Genomic DNA, 18,981 nt, shown 5'->3' on the forward strand with positions numbered 1-18,981 from the left:
AAATTACCCCTTAGAATGAGGTGTGTGTGTGTGTATATATTTATATATGATTTTTTAAAAAGTCATACTAGTTTAGATTCTGTCCCATATCAAGTAAGAAACAAAACATTTTTCAGTGAACTATTCTATAAACTAATCATATTCTCCTAACTTATCAGAAAGGGTCTTTTTTTATCTTGAATTTTGGAAGAGGAGGACAAGTGAGAGCTTATATTACAGGGGCTAATTCTGTCTCCAGAGAAACCAGTGGAGTTAGTGCATGAAAATAGCTTCCCAGCGAGAGGAAGCCTCAGCTGGGGGGGCAGCAGGGGGACAAAGAGAGGCTTCTTCCTTCCTTCCTTTCTCCCTTCTCTCTTCTCCTTAACCTCGCTGTTGATATTTGCTTTTAATTAACAGAACCTTGCATTAAGGGTATTTACACATGAAAAGGTGTTGAAATGCTGTTTGTTCATCGTCATTAAGTAATTAGCCTGAATTCATGAAAAGCATCATCAAGTGAAATCAGGGAGCTGAGGACTGAATGTACTTAATATTTCCAATCGATCCCGGCGTGCTGAGCCTCCCTAAAGAAGCTGCACTGCCAGTTTGGGGACACACAGAGGGCTGTCCTGCTCCTGGGGAGTGTGTGCCCAGCCTGCCTGGAGCTGTGTGTGTGTGCCCATCCTGCCCAGGGCTCTGTGTGTGTGTGTGTGTGTGTGTGCACGCCCATCCTGCCCAGGGCTCTGTGTCTGTGTGTGTGCATGCCCATCCTGCCTGGGGTTCTGTGTGTGTGCCCATCCTGCCCAGGGCTGTGTGTGTGTGTCTGTGTGTGTGTGTGTGTGCCCATCCTGCCCATGGCTCTGTGTGTGTGTGTGTGTGCATGCCCATCCTGCTCCTAGGGAGTGTGTGCCCAGCCTGCCTGGAGCTGTGTGTGTGCCTGTATGTGTGTGCCCATCCTGCCCAGGACTCTGTGTGTGCGTGTGCCCATCCTTCCTGGGGTTCTGTGTGTGTGTGTGTGCGTCCATCTTGCCTTGGGGAATGTGTGTGTGTGTGCCCATCCTGCTCCTGGGGGAATGTGAGTCCAGCCTGCCCAGGGCTGTGTGTGTGTGCCCATCTTGCCTGGGGCTCTGTGTGTGTGTGTGTGTGCACCCACTCTGCTCAGGGCTCTGTCTGTGTGTTAGTGTGTGTGTGTGTGCGTGCCCACCCTGCTCAGGGCTCTGTGTGTGTGTGTGTGTGTGTGTGTGCCCATCCTGCCCAGGGCTGTGTGAGATGTGTGTGTGCCCATCCTGCTCCTCCTGTGCCTGCCATCCCTTTCAGCAGTCCAAGCCATGAACACATACAGAGTAAAGCTGTATTTCACATAAATTCACCCCAATGCACTGAAATTCCCACATGGACCTTTGCTGCTCTTTATGCTTTTTTTTTTTTTTTTTCCCTTTTCCCTCCCTTCCCTTACTGGAATGAAATGCTCAGAGGAGGAAAACCTTCCTCCCTGGCTGCCCTTAAAGTGCCTGGAGCCAGCTGCAGTGTTTGGGATCCTCCAGCTGCAGTGGAGCAAATGGAGCGCACATCCCCCACAGATCCCTGCACGGATTTCCAGCCTCCTTCCCCTCGGACTGTTAGCAGTAGAAAAAGTAGAATATGGAGACTCAGGTATAAATGTTTACACACAGTCATATAATTACATAACATGAAACATTTTACATAGCTTGAGGTGAGCATCTCTTTAGACTTTTAAACAGTAGGAGTGCAAGTTTAATGTAATCATTGCTTCTTTAACACTGAAAATATTATGGATTTCTTTTTTAAAAAAACTTAAAAATACTGCACCACTCCATAAACAATGTTTCCATTAAGTAGCTTGGAAAATTAGGCTTTATGTCAACATTTGTAAAAATTAGAATCTGATGTAGGTCCCTACAATTTTAAAGTAGGTTACTTATCTGATTTACTTTGTGACGGGCTGTAGGTATTATACTTCACATTCTTTATAGGGCAGCTGCTGGCACTTGCACTGTCCGTAGCCATTGATGATGATGAAGGGTCCTTCGTGGGTGGGTTCGTACTCGTTATAGGGTCCTTGGTCTGACATATTGGCCATGTGCAGCCGCGTTTGGGATCGGAGCTGCCTGTGGTTTTGAATCATTGAGCACTGCCTAATTCTTCTGAGTGTGGGAGGGCAGCACTTCCTGGAGATGAACACTATAAAAATGATAAAAAAGAAAGAAAACAATAAAGCCATTGTTCCCGTAATTACCCTCTGAGTGAAGATGGCATTGTTTGGCTCAGGGAACTGTTCTTCGGTGGTAACGACCATGCCTGCCGTAGTTGGAATCTCTTTGTCTCCCACATGGAAATGAGAGGAGCTGATTCTTTTCGTGTACTCAGTAGTTGGAGCCGTGTACGACGTTGTAGCCACGGGGGTAACCACAGTCGATAAATTCCAGCAAAGCTGAAAACCATACACTGCATCCAGAATATCCTCTCCCTGGGTGTGGTCGGGGCTGTGGCAGAGGATGGAGTGCTCCCACCGACCTTGGAAGCTACTCAACCATGTGGCCAAGGCGCAGATCTTTGAGCTGCATTCCCACAGATTGCCGGAGAGGCCCACGGTGGTGAGGGATGTCAGCGAGCTCAGGATCTTGGAATCCAGAGTGGTGAGCTTGTTGTTATCCATGAGGAGGGTTTTAAGGTTAGGCATAGTTTCAAAGACGGTGAGGTCGATGGCTTTGATTTCGTTTCCAGTCAAATCGAGCTTTGCTAAGGTGCCCCAGGTCCACTCCATCCCACATGTCAAGTTGCTAATTTTGTTCCACTGCAAGAAGAGCGTGTGCAGACTGCTCAGCCGGAGGAAGTGAGCAAAATTAATCTTTGTCAGCTGGTTGTGCTCTAGGTGAAGCTCCCTCAGCTTGATTAATCCTGCAAATCCATTGCGAGCCAAACTTCGCAGGCGGTTTGTGCTCAAATCCAGGAACTCCAGGCTACGGCAGTCCCAGAACAGGCGGACCGGGATGGTCCGCAGGGAGTTGGATCGCAAGTGCAAGGTCTGTAGCTTGCGAAGGCCGTAGAAGAGCTCGGGGTGCAGAGAGGATAACTGATTAAAAGAGAGGTCCAAATTCTGCAGGTTAAGCAGCTGGCTAAAAGTTGTGTTTGGCAAATGAAAGATTTTGTTGGAACTTAAGACTAATTCCTTAAGTTTATACAGTCCTTGAAAAGAATCTTCTCTGACTGTTGCAATTTGATTATGATCTAAGTGAAGCCAAGTAAGTTGACTGAAGCTTGCAAATTGATCCCTTTCAAGTTCAGAAATATAATTGTGCCTCAGTGACAAACCTAGCGAGCCCTTTTCAGTGGTGTTTGGCACTGAGTGAAACCCCTGAGAGTCACAGTAAAAGAGCAGCTTCTCACAGCGACATTTTGGTGGACAAGCCATGCCCAAGGCAGGCAGCATTTTTAAAACCATACTCATTGCATATAGTGCTGCCAGCATACGAGCCCCTAATGGCCACTTGAAATGTAAGCCTGCAGAATATAATTTAGGAAAACAACAAGATAGGATAGCCTTATCAGTACACTTGGAACATCACGGTGGAAGATTTCACTGCAGATAACATTGCCATGCATTTCCAACAAGCTAATTCTAAATGCAAGAAACAACTTACTACGACAAACCGAATACTTGGACATTACACTTAGGAGGAGGCTTTATCTCTATTACCAAGGGTTACAGCGGCACTATCGGAAAACATTTTTTTCATAAGGTTCAGTGCAGAGCAATCAGCTTTAGCATCTTAACTGCTCCTTTAAAGCAGAGCTGTCATTCATTATACAAGGAACAGAGAAACGCAGAACTTACCCATTCTTTTGAGTACATTGGAGGGTGCATTCAGTCGTAGTTTGAGACTCAACGCCGTGAGTCTGTGAAAGGCTCTAATGTAAGACAGCCTTGAATAATTGACCAGGTTTAGTGTCCTTTGATATTAGTGCAAAAATCCACGATGTTCTCTTGGAATATTCCTTTTGAAATCGCTGCCTTGATCTCCTCTGACAGGACTGCAGTTTTTAAATCTTAAGACAAGTTTTCGTCCTCCGTGGCTGCTCAGCTGGTTAATTGAAGCTCACGTTTTCCTTTTCCGCAGCTGTGGCTTCCTTTAGTCCTAACTTGTTGATGGCAGATGGGTGGCTTATTGCTGAGAGAAGCTCCTGTAGTAGCATGAGTGCATTTACTGAAAAGCTTTTCAGGGAAGCGGCACAAGAATGGATTTGCTTATGCGCTGCGACCACACAGGGCTCTATATAGGCTGACGTCACCCAGTGACGTTCCTTTTGTTTGGGTTTTCCAGAAGCTTTGCTGTTTTAAAGCATTGTGCTGCATGTTGTGATCGTGTTAAAGACCACTGATAGAGGGGGAACAATCCAGCGGCAGAAGGAGCAGGAGGGACTGGAGCACCCTGCTCCCCCACATCTGCGCTGCCTCTGCTCGGCTGGGGTTAACAGCAGCGCAGAGCCGCGGGTGGAAAAGCCTGAGTGCTGCCTGCTCCCCCTTCTCTGCTCCATCTCCCTGCCTGAAAGGAACTTTTAGAGGCAAAATGAGCAGAGTTTGAATAGAGGATGCTGGTCAGCACTGGCTTTATAGAGGTGAGAGAGGCATTGGGCAGCTCAGAGCTCCTGTGCCAGCTGTATGTGACTGTGGTCCCTGCAGAAGTGCAGAGAGCAGTGCTGGAGCTGGAGTGTCAGGAAGTACAGCCTGGGAGCAGGGCACAGGAGCAAGCACTTCAAGCCAGGAGAAAATGCTGGAAAAATCAAAGCTTGCGTTAGGGCACAGGAAAAGTGGAATTGGAATCCAGCTTGACAGCGTGCGGTTATGAAACTAGAAAATCTATTTTCTCCTCCCAAACGGTGGCTTTTGTACTTGCTTTTCCTGGGCACTGGAGTGCAGGGAGGAAATGGTGAGATTGGCATTTCCAGTCGGGGCTCGGAGCGCTGCAAGGGCTTCCTTGTGGTGACCCACAATGTCCTGCTGTGTGTGTCCCCAGAGAGGGGGACACCACCTTCAGGAGCCCCTGGCTGCAGGCTGGGTCTGTGGCAGCTCTCTTGTGGCTTTGGGGCACAGAGCTGTGCCCCTGCAGAGCTGGGTGTACTCTCCAGCCCTGCCAGGCTCTGGCCAGAGTGTGCACACACAGCCAGGAGGAGCACACTGGGCTCTCAGGGTGGTTTGCTTGCTTTAAAGGTTCATTGCCCCATTATTCAGAGCAGCCTCTCCTCCAGGACAGCTGGTGCTCAGAGGTAAAATGACCAAAGGTTTTATGGACATTTTTATATGTTTTTAGGATGCATATGCAGGTAAAGCCTTTGGAGCCACTGCTCTGGTCGTAGCTTGATGTGGGTGCAGCAGGGGAATGCTGGTTTACTGCTCCAGGCAACTTGGATAAGCTTTTTTTTATTTGATTTTCACCTTGAGATATAAAGCAATAATGCCTCCTCTAGGCACTTGAAAATATTCTCTGTGTAGCAGCAAGGTATCACCCCTAACCTCCAAGATCTGGAATGAGGCGAGAATAACAAATTTCCCATGATGATGGAGCAAGATGGATTGAATTGTGTCAGAAGAAGGGCTTAAAATAAAATGGCCGTTTACCTTTTTTTTTTTACTATGTGTTGATTCCTTGTTTTGGTTCCTTGGAGGTCCTTCCTTAAGCCAAGACCTGCTGTTCTCTGCCTGCTTCTCCCTTGGCTGTCCTGTGGAGGAATGGGGACACTGCCTCTGGTGATTCCTTTCTGTGATGGGCAGACTCAAGGGGAGCACTGAGTGGAAAGTAAAGGGATGGAGAAGGTGAACACACAAGAATAAAACCTTAAAAATCTCAAAAAAAGCTAAAGCAAAACAAGTAAACCCTCCCCTGAACCCATCAGGAGAGTAACTGTCTTGAATGATTAAGCAAATTAGGAAAGGTTAGATAAATTCCTTAAATTGCTCTGCCATAGTGAATGTTTTCACATTTTTTCCAGTGTGATAGAAATACATGCAAAGAAATGACATAAACCTATTGAAAGAGATTCTCCTTGTTTAATGTTGAGTGTAGGAAGAGCTCAGGCTCAACTCCAGCTGTCCGACAGAACCATGCCTCTGCAGTTCTTGGAGCAGCTCTGTACAACACCCTGATCCCAGGTTCTGCTTTGAATTCTAATAACATTTCAATATGTTACCATAACATTTAACAACAGCATTCCAAAGAGTATAATTTGAGGTCAGCTGTTAGCTCTCCCCAGGGCTGCCTCTTACCTTCTTACCAGGAGACTGAAATTAGGTATTGTTGGAAACATTTTGCTTTTTTGCATCAATATCTGCTGGTAGGTTCCTCCCACGTAACGATTGTGTAATTTGGCACAGAGTTAAGAGTTAATGTTCAAACACGGTGAGTTGCTCCTTTTCTGAGGCTCTCCATTCCTTGGCCCTTAACCAAACAAGGGCTATTTAGCACCTTGCCAGCGAGTTTCCTGTTTAGGAAACTGTTAACGTGAACTTTATGGGCGCTTTTCTTAGCAAAACATGTTTTTATGTGCACTTGCTGTGAAATAACAGTTATTGCCATAAGTGTGCATCTCAGTCTCCCAAGTCTGGAACGCTGCAGCAACATTCACATTGTTCCTTGGGAGCTGCCTGGGGTGTCACGGTGCAACAGACTGGGAATAAACCCCCAGAAAACTCACAGAAATGCACTTCTGAGCCGAGAAACTCATTGCCTAGCGTGGAAAACCGTATCTGGTACCACCTGGGCACTTCTGCCACAGCAGGAGCTTTATGGCAGCCTGAGCCCTCACATGCAGCGTGGACAGGAAAATTGGCAGGAATAAACTTGCTAGGGCCAGATAACCCTTTTGGGGGCTTTTCACCTACCCCAGTGCTGGAGCAGCAGCACCACTGGTTTTCCTGCTAAAGCCGTGCGCTGGCAAAGCAGAGCTGCACCCTGAGGCCAGTGCTGTCATTTAGTTAGGCTGACATCTTGTGGAAGCCTTCCTAGTGTATTAAGAACAACATACCAGCTAATTTTGCTGGATGGAGACGTGGGGGCTGTGTGGCTGTGCTGTGCTGGGGGCCTGGAGGGTGAGCCTGCAGCAGCTGGGACGTGCAGGTGTGGCACTGCCCTGAGCCAGCTCACCCCTCTGCCTGCAGGGAGGGACTGGGAGGTGTCAGTACCTCGGGCACCACAAGAGGGTTTGCTGGTTTTGGCCAGGAGGTTGTGTTAGTGCTGTGTCACGGGGCTGTGGGCAGGAGGTGAGCAGGGACGTGTGGCTGGAGTGTCACTGTGTGTGCTCTGTCACTGAGCCCTGGGAGGGGGCACCTGGGACAAAGACACATCAGAGATATGCCCAGGGCTTCAGGCCAGCTGCAGAGTGCTTTGGGGAGGGCAGTGGGAGGGATGGGCACTGATGGTTGGCTGTCCTTGTCTTCATGGGAGCAAAGGGCACGTGGGGTGGCACAGCGTGGTGGCTCTCACCTCCCTGTCCAGCAGCTCTCTGCACCTGGCACTGGCTGCACATGGTAATTGCTCCTTGTAGCAGGGTGAGTGCAGAGCCACCCTTCCCCTGCCCGTGCTGCAGCCTGGCAGGGCTGTGGCATGGCCAGGGGGACAGTGCAGGCAGCTGTGTAGTCCCTCAGGTCCTTGCTGAGCCCTGGACCATGCCATGCAGCCCATTTGCTGTGCTGGGCTGTGGGTGACTCCTTCCTGCAGCAAATCAGGGCACAGTCCTGCTTCCTCCACTCTTGGATGTGAAAACACTGCTGGAATTGGTGTGGGTCACACATCAGTGCTCACTCTGCCTGGCCTGGAATCTGCCCTGTTCTGTCTGGTGTTTGTTGGCAGCCCTGCTGTCACAGTGATGGAGGGCTGTGCATGGCTGTCCTCTGTAGACAGGGAATTAGACTGGGTGGCAAAGCAAAGCCAGGCATGGGGCACAGTGCAGCTGAGCACTGCTGTCCCGTGTCCCCTGACAGCAGAGCTCAGAGGTGGCACAGTGACAGCAGGGCCTGACCTCAGGAAGGTGTTCCAGGCACTCAACTGTCAGTCACTCAGCTCCCATCATTAACCTGTTGTACTGACAGCCCAGAACTCAATTCACAGGCACCAGAGGCAGAAACCTCTCTGCCAAGAATCTTTTTTGGGTGATTGGGTGGTGGAAGACAGGTGGGACAGTGGTGGCTCTCAGCAGTGGCACATCTGGTTCACATCTGGGTGCTGATTTAGGAGGAGTCAGGTTGGGCTCTGCAGGGATGGTGCTGAGCAGGAGGCACTTCTCTCTCAATACCTCTGTGGGCTCAGCTTAACCCAAACTGATGATGAGCCTTTAAGATTAACAGCAGATGTTTGGGATATTCAGCTACAAAAACATATATTTGAGTGGCTGGTTACAGCACATGCTCTGCTGATCCTGGTGGAATGCACCACCACCACCACCATGCTCCTTGGGTCTGTGTTTTGCTTGTCAGAGCTCAGATAGCACAGCTAGAGCAGGAAGGCTTTGTGACAGAAATGGGGATTCTGCTCCTCTCCCTGTGTGCAAATCCCCTTTCTTTGCTTTGAGCATTGAAACAAGCCCTGCTGAGGATGGTGGTGTGAGCTGGGGCTGCAGGGATGTGACAGGGAATGTTTGTGGTGCTCTGCAAGAGGGGCAGCAGTGGTGGGGGAGGAGCAGAGATAAAGGGGGTGGGGGAAACGAGTGATTTTTAACATCAATTCTATCCTCTTTGATAAAGATCTGATTTAATTTAAAGTAAATTTGCACCGTGGCTAAATTTATTATCCATGATACCAGTCAGAGTTGGGATATCATACTGCAGAATGATTGACATGGTCATCATGACCCTATTAAATCTACTGAATCTATTAGCTGCTTGCTGGCTGCGGGGTTTGTGATTCCCTCAGCAGAGTTTTGTGCTGAATATTTAAAAATCCTGTCAGGAATCTGAATATTTGGGCTTCACTCTTGTAAGTCCTCCCAGTTCTGTGGATGCAGGGCTGCCTTGTGCTGCTGGGTCATTAGCTGGCTCCTCAGTGAAGGTTCACACCAGACATGAGGACCAGTTTTTAATACTTAGATTAATTTATTAGTGGGACAAATTACCCAGAAGAGCTAAACTGTCACTTGGAGCCTTTAAAATATGATTTGTTACTTGAGAGAGGGAGCCCAGCTCAAACTTTGGGACTGTAGGATGGAACCAATGGGTAAAATTGGTGGGAGTCTGGCCAAAGTGCCTGTGCTGTGTTCAGGGGTGACCCTCAGGGTGGTTCTGTGCCCAGGAAGGTTCATGCTCCCATGGGCTGTGCAGGGCTTCATGTGTCCCACCAGGTCCTAACGGGCTCTGGCTGACCCCACAGTGTTTATTATGCAGGGAAAAAAGGTCAGGAAACTTCAGGTGGGCAAATTTTGACTTTGTTGTCCCCAGGACCTTTGCTGAAGTTGGCTGTGATGGTTTAAGGTGTCACTGGCAGCAGGGTGTCTGTAGCCACCAAGGTGCCCTGCGTCTGTCATGCTCTGACCCCACTCAGCTCTAATGAATGAACCCAATTAGTGACTCCTGTGCTAAATTAGCAGGGTGCTTTATCCTGCAGGCTTCTGAGGTAAATTCTGGTCATGCTTTTGACAAGCTTCTGCACTCAAACTTCTGCATGCCAACAAGGTGGAAATAAACTGGAGCTGCCTTCCTAAAATTGAGTGGGGTTGGGTTCTATAGCTCCTTGTGTGCTAGGATGTGGTGTGGTTTCATAGGAACAGACCAGCAGTGAGAAATCAGTGAGATGCTCAGGCTGTAATGTGCTTTTTGGGGTGTTTTGCATAGTGGTCCATTAGTGGAAGCCATCTCTTGGTTTTCCTCTCATCCAAAAGGCATCTGGTGCTGTGTACAGAGGCTGTTGTGGCTGTGAAGCCAGGGACAGCAAAGTGGAATTGATGGGTGTCCTTGCCTCAAATCCCTGCTCCTGCTTCTTGTTAAAATGGTAATGTGGGAGCACCCGGGGAGAAGTGAAATGGCACTTCTTGGAACAGCTGAATGTTTGGCTTTCTGCATAATAGATGAGCACATATCTTAGATCCAAACATATTCCTGGAAAAAAGCCCCACTGTGTGGGGAGGGTGCTGTGGGTTCAGTGGAATGGTCACATTGCTGTGGGTAAAGAGGGGTGAAACATCGTGGGGGAAGCAGCTGCCCCTGCAGGTTGTGTCTGGGAGCAGTTTGGGGCTGGGGCAGTGTCTGGTGGCACATTCTGGGGTCACTGTCCCCTGCAGGCCACCAGTGTGCCAGGGACAGAGCCATTGCTCAGGGAGCCTTGTCTGTCACATTCCCTGAGCAGGGCAACAGCAAAGTGTTGGGTAAATCAGTGCATTAATCTTCACTTTATTTAGAGCCTTCAGCTTTGATTTTTGAATGTAGAGCAAAGCAGGGGCCAGTGCCAGGGCTGCTGAAGGCTTGGCGGTGTCACAACGAGCTCCTGGGTTCAGCTCCAGTCACTTTTCAGTTACCTTTTGTGATGAGAATCAAATAACTTGATCATGGCAGTGACAAATCTTCAATAATTCATTATACTCTAATGACATTACAACATCCTGACTCCCTCCTCCCCATTTTTTATTTCTACTGTGGAGTGGACTTGATGTTTTAGATTCAAAGCTGTTCATCCAGATATTTCACACCAGCCTGTCACCTGGAGAATTGATACCTGGCATACCCTCACTGCAGCACTGCTAAATAGTTTTTCTTCTCAACTGGATAATTATATTGATTGTGGCTTAGGACTTCAGAAATTGGATTGTGGTTGAATAAAGTGTGTTTTGAAACCCTAATATAAGCTATATTAAAGAGAACAATCTCCCAGCAAAACCAGACCACCACCACTGTCTTATCAGGCTCTTAATTTGATGTAAAGGAGGATATTTTTGACCCAGTGGAAAAGGAAGCCCTGATGGAAAAGGGAAGCTGCCCTTGCTGCCTGGCCCTTTGGCCTCTCTAACAACAGGGCTCAGGCACAACGTGCTGGATCAAACCTTGGCAGCTCCCCATGGGTGGGCCTGGAGACTCACTTGAAATGTTGAATTTCTTAGCCAACAATTGGTTTATAAGGATTTTGCTTTTGATTCTGGGCTTTTGACTGCCTGCTCAGGAGCAGTGCTGTGTGATCCCTGGGGTGGGGTGTGGAGGGAGCAGCGACTGCTTTACTGGGGAGGTGGAGACTCTGCTGCCAGCGTGCAGAGTCACTTCCCAGACCTCAAAAATGGAAAAAGAGCATTACTATATACCTGAAATGAATAACAACTGGTTTAACTTCCAGACCTGAATAGCTGTTGACCTCTTTGTCTGCTGTTTCTCAGGCTGGCCGCAAGGAGAGGAGCGATGCCCTGAACTCTGCCATTGATAAAATGACCAAGAAGACCCGGGACCTGCGCAGGCAGGTGAGCAGTGGGCACAGGGGCTGCTCACACAGACCAGTCTGGGCATTTCTTTCTGCTGGGCACTGGGTTTGATGGCCTGTCTTCTGTGAGTTAAAAGCCAGAAGCTTCCAGTGGGAAGCATCAGGTGGGAATGTAATTCCCGTGTGATATAGGTGTTGGAGTCTTAATCATCCTCATGGCAAGAGAGATTTAAAATCCAACCAAAACCCCCCAAAAAACAACTTCCACTTGATGGACTTCAGAGATAACCAGTAATATTTTACAATTCTGGTGGTGTTCATCTCAACCTGTTTTATTTGAGAGCTGTATTTATGTAGCATCAGCCTTTTGTCTGTTTGTTTTAAAGTAATATATTCTCATTTTTGAGTAAGCGAGAATATGGATCAGGTTTGTTGAAAAATGTTTTTATTCTAGCAGAAAAATAAAAAAGTTAAATCAGTGTGTTGTTTAATCAGCTGAGGGAAAGCAGCAAATTTACTCAGACAAAACCAATATGAGCTGCTAAATCAATATTTGTGGCCAAACTGGTGACTTGCACTTCTATAACTAATCCATTTTTTAAGGAGATTTAATTTAAATTGAAGCAAGAAGTGTGTAGACAAGATTTTGTGCAGGGAAAGCCTTGGTCATACAAAGGAAAAAGGATCAATGACAAAAGCAGTTTAAGCTTTACATATTAATACAGTAAGAGGGAAACAGCAGTGGAACACTACTGAGAAATAACTCATTCTTTTATTTTTATTTTAGCTTCGCAAAGCTGTTATGGACCATGTTTCAGACTCTTTTCTGGAAACAAATGTTCCTCTTTTAGTATTGATTGAAGCTGCCAAGAATGGGAATGAGAAAGAAGTTAAAGAATATGCCCAGGTTTTCCGTGAACATGCCAACAAATTGATTGAGGTAAGATGGTACAAATTAAAATTTAATTGTTCCTAGTTAAATTAAGGCAAGACTAGGCAAAACAGGTTTTTCAATTCTGTTGAAGCACAAAGCAAATTCTGTAATAAATTTCTTTTTAAAATTTTATTTGAATTAACTTAAATACGATTTAATATTTAAATAATTGAAATGTTAAGCTTATCAAAAAGAGCTGTTAAATAACCCATGTAGTTGTGGATATTACAATATGATAAAGGTTTTGTTACTTGGAGGTGGTCATTTGAAGTAAGGGAGATTGTCCTGCTGGCTTGACCCATGGCTTTGAAGCCTGGAGGGTTTTCTTTTGCCAGTAAAATCCCACAAATACAAAGGTGTGAAGGCTTTCAGAATGAAGAGCTGCTTGTGTGTGTGTAAAGAGCAAACAGAGCACTTGGGGTGACAACACAGCTGACCCCTGCCACCCTCTGTGAGGAAAACCCAAAGGCTCTGCAGCTAGTGAACTGTAGAGCTCTGACTGGGGGGAGAGCCAGCTTAACTGGGACCAGCCTGTCTGAACTGGAATCAGGAATCACTGAGGTTGGAAAATCCCTCCCAGCCCACGGAGTCCCAGCTGTGCCCCATCCCCACCCTGTCCCCACCCAGAGCACTCAGTGCCACCTCCAGGAATTCCTTGGGCACCTCCAGGATGGGCACTCCAACCCTCCCTGGGCAGTTCCAGCCCCTGAGCTCCCTTTCCATGGGGAAATTGCTGCTGCTGTCCCCCCTGAGCTGCCCTGGCCCAGCCTGAGGCTGTTCCTCATTACCTGGGAGAAGAGACTGAGCCTCCCCTGGCTGCCCATCCTGGCAGGGAGTTGCTTTCAGGGTTGTTAGTGCCCTGCTGAGGGAAACAGTTTTATTTCCATGGGTGTTGTGTGCAGAGAGCAGCCCCAGAGCCTGCCCCTGGTCATGGATCCACCTTGGGATTCCCAGCCCCCTGCCACCACCTGGTGAGAGTTTTGTGCCAGCTGATGCTGAGTGGCACAAACAAACAGCTGTAGGTATTGTTGAGGAAACATGCCACTAGGAATGAGCTTCAAAAACTCCTCCTGTGCTCTTCTGTGCTTTAAGGCTCTGGCTGGTTGTGCTTAACCTCAACAGTTCCCAGGGAACAGTCCCAGGCCACTTGTGTGTCTGTGTTTGATAATGGAGTTCATGTGTCTCCAAGGCTTGTGGGGATTGCTCAAACAGCTGGGCAGATTTAAATAGAGTAAGAATAAGAATAAGAATAAGAATAAGAATAAGAATAAGAATAAGAATAAGAATAAGAATAAGAATAATCAGACATCAGCAAAAGCAGCTTCTGACCTATACAATGTATTTTTTGTAGGTTCTTAGTGCACTTTGCAGCTGCCCGATAGTCCAAGGTGCAGGAGGTTTGTCCAGCTCTTTAGAGCTGCTGTCTAAGCAATGAAAATCTTTTAATTCCTTGAAGGCATCCATTTTTCTCTTTTGACTTGTCATGTTTCAGCATCAGTGCTGTCCTCCTAGAGCTGCAAAGTTATTCTAATCTAAATTTTAAGTAACTGACGTTGTTCTGTAAAGCAGCATGTGGAAGGAAGGCAGGGCTGCTGTGCCCTGCCTTGGCAGCAGGATACAGCCTTGGGAACACTTTGAAGTGGGTTTGGTCTAAAGCCTCTCTTCTTCATTTTGCAAGCCTGATTTATCTAGAAAATTATTTTTAGGGCTTGTTTACAGAAGAAGTTGAATCGTGTAACAATAGCAGTGCCTGTTCTGCCAGAGTTCTGCTACCTCCTCAGCACTGTGTGGAATTTATTGGCATAATTAGAAAGGAATAATGGTGCTGCTCTGTCCCTGAGCTTCTCCCCAGTCCTTCTCACCCAGAGGTGAGCTCTTTCTCCCTGCCCCTCAGGAGCTGTGTCCCACCAGAGCAGCCACAGTTCCATCCTCACTGGCACTGGCCCTACCTGGTGTGCACATGCCAAGCTGCAGAGGAGTTTCCAGAGCCCCTGTACAGCCAGACTCTCTTGTCTTCCAAGGACTATTCCCCTGAAAGTAGTCATTCAGCAATATTTTTGACTGACATCAAAAGGTTCTGCTGAAGTGATATGCTGCTGCAACAGCTTTTTGAAGGCTTGGTTATTGCTCTTGCTGTCTGAAATGTAACTGTAGTTGTAGAGTAGCATGATGTAGATGGCTTATAAAGCTCTTCCCTGAATGGAGGTGGATTCATCTATACACATAGCTTGGACAGAAGGGAATAGTGCTCCTGCAGAGCCCTGTCCCCAGGGACAGGAGAGCCACCAGAGCTGTGTGGGAGGTCAGATTCACTGTGCAGGAAGGTGGGTCAGGGTGGTAGCACTTGAAATGCCCTGTGCCTCTGCCAGAATGGAGAAGGATGTTTGCCAGTTCCCTCATGATCCTGCTCTTGGGCAGGAAACTCAGGAGAAACAACAAAAGGTTGTGCAAGAGCAGAGCTGAAGGTGTTCTGCCCAGTGAGATGGGCAGTGATTGCTTCAGGGAAATGAGTGTGCAGGGAGTTTATCAGAACTGCCCTCACAGGTGCTGCTGGGCAGCTCAGGGCAGCAAATGTGCCCAGACAGCTGCAGCAGAGGGTGGAGCTGTAGCATGGCCTGGCTGACAGGCTGCTGTGCTTTGGATCCAGAGGGAAGCTCATGTCCTTCCTTCCCTCCCTGCTGGGTGAGGGCAGGAGATGCTGCTGTGCCCTGGGAGCTCAGCACATCCCCACTGCACTGCTGGCAGGGCTTGCACTGGGTTAATGCCCCCATGGCTGTGAGCTGCAGGAGTCACTGAACCAGCCCCAGGGATACATAATGAGAGAGATTTACTTTATTTCATTTTTCATACTAGACTGTGGCCAGACAAGAGTGGCAGTGCTGGCTCTGCCCTGCCTCAGCACAGTGCAGAGCTGTTTATGGGCCCTCCAAGCACCCATAAAGAGATGCAAGCACATGATTTGGGTAATTTCCTTTTGAAATGTTCCCTTCTTGGCAGCACAGCACTGTCTGCTTTTGTGGTTCCTAACGTCCAGGCTGCCAAATTTGACCAAAAGGTGCAATAACCACAAAAAGCTGATTTGCCTGCTGGGTCTGTGTCTTCTAGAGAGCCCATCCCAAGAGCATCCCAAAGGGCTCCCATCTAATTTGTTTCCCACCTAGTAAAATCCTAACCGTTTTATCCTGCCTTTTGAAAACTGAGTAACAGTAAAAGAGTAGAATGAGCCTTGTCTCAGTTGAATAATACGTTTCAAAGATAGCTTTCAAAATTGCTCTGTGCTAACAGACCATTAACTCTGGCTGGATTTGGTTAAAGGAGTTTAATTCAGGAATTGAGAAGCCAATTTCAATGTAACACACAAGAACAACAGAAAGGACAGCATTTGGGGAAACAGCCTAACAAAAAGTTAAATTCACTTGTAAGCTACAGAAGTCCTTCCAGTTTGCAGATTGTGAACTGCTGACTCCATTCCAATGGTTTTTCCCACTGGGTGAGGTAGCCTTGGCTGTCAAGCCTGGCTTTGCTGTTGAGGAAGGACATCCTTGGAGTGGCTGTTCCTCCCCAGGAGGGCCAGATCTGTCCTGCAGTGTGGTGCCCATCCCAGTGATGTCACTGAGCACCACGCTGGCTCTTTGTCCCTGCCAGGCTCTGAGCAGCGTTTGTGCTGAGCTGCCTTTGTGCTGCTCCCCGGGGATGCTCCTGCAGAGGGAAAAAGCCAGACATGTTCAACAGAAATCTCTGCCACACTGCTGAACACTTTAGAAATGTGAAAATTATCTGTGGATTTGTCACTGGTTACAGTGAGAGACACTGTAACTCTGTATGGTTTTAATGGAAAAGTTTTTCAGATGTTAAGAAATTAGGAAGTAAAAGGTAAATAAGGACAGAGTCCAGGTTAAAGTCCTTCAGTTTGCTTGCTGAAGAATATTTTGGAGAATATATTTGGAATTTGTAATTCCTTAAAAGGAACAAATGATCTCTTTTTCCTCTGGAACCCACTACCTTTGTGTAAAATGTTTTTCTCAACTTAAATTTTATTTATAAGTCTTCTTCTTACCACAAGAAATATTGATAAGACCAAGGAGGCAAAAGCTCTCAATGGTGTTTCATAAGCATTGATTTTTTTTTTTCTAATTGCCTTAAGTTATCTGAAAAGACTGTTCTGTGCCTTTTTTTAATGCACTGGGTTGCATCTTGCATATGGAGTGATGATTTTCTCATTTTCAGTGAAACCCATGAACAGATGCAGACGGCAAATTTATTTGCTTGGAAAGAATCACATTTGGGCACTTGCAGCTCCATAAGCTTTCTGTAGCCTCTTGCTCTGACATTCCCCCCTTCTGTTGCCCTCACTGTCTAGCCTGATGTCCTAGAGTCTTCTTCAGTCTAAAATCTAAAAATACCCCTTTCCCAAAGCCTGAAGCCTTGCACACTTGCCACATTTTTCTTGCAATTATCCTGATTTGCTCAGGCTTGCAGCCTGTGTGTTCTTCAGAGAGTCTCAGCAGCTGCAGGTTTTTTACATGTGAAAGGCTTTTTTAAAATGTGAAGTGGATAAAACATAGCTTGGATTTCAAATAAAATCTGGTTTTTGGACTGGGGGCACAGTGAAGGAAGAAAAGCTGTCCCTGTTCATTGTCACTTACTTGGGTATGGCCAGGTAACATTTATTGCAAACAAAGCATGGAATGGAAGAATCCAGCAGATCCAGGAGTAAGTCTGCTCTGACAAGATTATCCTTTGTGTCTATCAGCCCCCTGATTTCCAGAGCTCACAAAGAATTTTCCAGACCTCTTTGGAGGTGGCTTTGCCCATCCTTGCAGTGCTGTCCCCTCCTGGCTGCCAGCACAGGGGTCAGTCAGTGCTGCCAGGCAGGGATGAATCCTGAGGAGCAACACAAGCACTTGGCACCCAGCTCAGATATTGACTTGGAGTGTTTTTCTGACTTATACTAAATCTCAAAACCCAGCATTTTCCAGATGAGGGTCATTACCAGGGTACCTCAGCACCTATTTTTCTAGTATTCTCATTTATAGAGGGAAAAATATCTGCCAACTCAGGTTTGTCTTTTATTGCTTTTATTTTTAAGGTAATTTTGTATTACAAGGGAAATGTCCTTGCAGTGTGGTCTGGAGAAAAGAGACAGAGTTATTTTGCATTTAAAATGGAGACCAAAATGAGCAAAATGTCTCTTCCAAAGCACAAGCACGTTTTCTGTAATTTGTCTATAGATAGCCTTGGCAGCAATTTAAAACTAATGTCTCCAATAAATGACCAGTGTAACTCTAATGTGCCCTCTAAAGTCTGACACTCTTCAACAGCTGATGCACTTTCCTTGTAAGTTCATTTTATTAGTCAACTAATTCATAAATAAATGAAATTCTTCTCGTAGAGCATGCTTTCCTTACATTCATAATCAGAAAAGCAGGAAAGCCTCAGCAGAAAAATGTTCCTACATTTTTCAACAAAACTGGATATACAAATTTAATACATCATACATAAGTAAAGGCAAGTGACCTTTTAATAGGATAACTTCTGCTCTTGTAGGGTTATTTTTTGAGGCCAATCTTCTAATGCTACACCAAATAATGTATGAAAGTCTCTGTAGGATGCTGTAGAGTTTAAAAATGATGTTGGAAGAGGGATAGGAGACTTCAGGGTAATCTTTCTGTCCAGATTTCATTGTGAGTGCCCATGGGCAAGCAGGGCCATGACAGCGAAACTGATGGGAGAGATGAAGGGGTTGAATCCTCACAAATCTGGCAGGGATTGGGCTGTCTGGAGACAATTCTTCTCTTTGGAAATCCTCATGTTTTGCTGCTACTCATGGAGGAGAGGCATTTGTTCCACAGCTCAGCCACAGGGACAGTCACCTTGCTGTGTGTCTGGACAGGGCTTCCTCTGTGCACACCTGGGCCAAGGCACATGTGGAGGGGATGGACTTTGGAGGTGAATGAGTTTGAGGTTTGGAAAATATTAATATGCATTTTATTCCAATAGAAACTACCCTGTGCTTACTCTGCTCCTTTTTCCTTTGGAAACAGAAGCTTTTGTGGAAAGGGAAATGTGTAAAAGAGGTCAGAAAGTGTGAGAACAGTTGGGTTTAGGTGGTGTTGGCATGATGTCTTCAGAGGTAGCTGAAAAGCAATAGAGTTCTTTTATTTTCCAGATACTTAAGTCTTAATTCCAACAGCATTTTTAAGTGTCTTTTTGGGTGAAGTTTTTTATAGATGTGGCATAAACGTTTTAATTCTTGATATTTAAGTAAAAGCCTTGATGCATGTCTGGATTTTGATCATCTTAGTCATTAGCAATATTAGATTATTAGTCACGTCATGTCATCAGGGAGGTGCCTGGAATCTGTGTGGAGCTTGTTACTGACACTGTTTTGTGTCTTGTGAAGAGCACAGTGTACTGACAATTACAGCTCCACTGCCATGAACACTTGTCTGAATCACCAAAAACTGCTTTAAGCAGCTAATAATAGGCACCAAGTTGGAAGCCTTTAGTCAGATCATAAGGCAGCGTGTTCTCAGTGATGAGCAAGCTGAGATGGGAGAGAAGAGCAATTTCACAGAATCCCAGACTGGTTTGCACTGGGAGGGACCTTAAAGCTCATCCAACTCCAACCCCCTGCCATGGCAGGGACACCCCCCAATGTCC

At 46.6% G+C, this 18,981-nt stretch overlaps 2 protein-coding genes across 4 annotated transcripts in view; one reads left to right on the top strand and one right to left on the bottom strand.

The window, feature by feature from the left end:
* CTNNA1 (catenin alpha 1) overlaps positions 1-18,981 on the top strand; it is a 121,115-nt gene that overhangs the window by 58,478 nt on the left and 43,656 nt on the right. The window contains exons 8-9 of the mRNA XM_079319755.1: positions 11,344-11,424; positions 12,172-12,324. Coding sequence (XP_079175881.1) covers positions 11,344-11,424; positions 12,172-12,324 — 234 coding nt within the window. The remainder of the gene's footprint in view (positions 1-11,343; positions 11,425-12,171; positions 12,325-18,981) is intronic.
* On the bottom strand, positions 1,216-5,093 carry LRRTM2 (leucine rich repeat transmembrane neuronal 2). 3 transcript variants are annotated; one of them, XM_079319676.1, is made up of 2 exons: positions 3,836-5,093; positions 1,216-3,501 (listed from the first exon to the last, which is right to left on the bottom strand). In XM_079319676.1, exons 1-2 carry the CDS (start codon positions 3,837-3,839, stop codon positions 1,952-1,954), a joined length of 1,554 nt encoding a protein of 517 aa, XP_079175802.1. In that variant the 5' UTR covers positions 3,840-5,093; the 3' UTR covers positions 1,216-1,951. The 3 variants fall into 3 exon arrangements, with proteins under 3 accessions (XP_079175802.1, XP_079175804.1, XP_079175803.1); XM_079319678.1 differs by having other exon boundaries at positions 1,218-3,052; XM_079319677.1 differs by having other exon boundaries at positions 1,218-3,073.

This window comes from Erithacus rubecula (assembly GCF_903797595.1).
Source record: "Erithacus rubecula genome assembly, chromosome: 16".
Taxonomy (NCBI): domain Eukaryota; kingdom Metazoa; phylum Chordata; class Aves; order Passeriformes; family Muscicapidae; genus Erithacus; species Erithacus rubecula.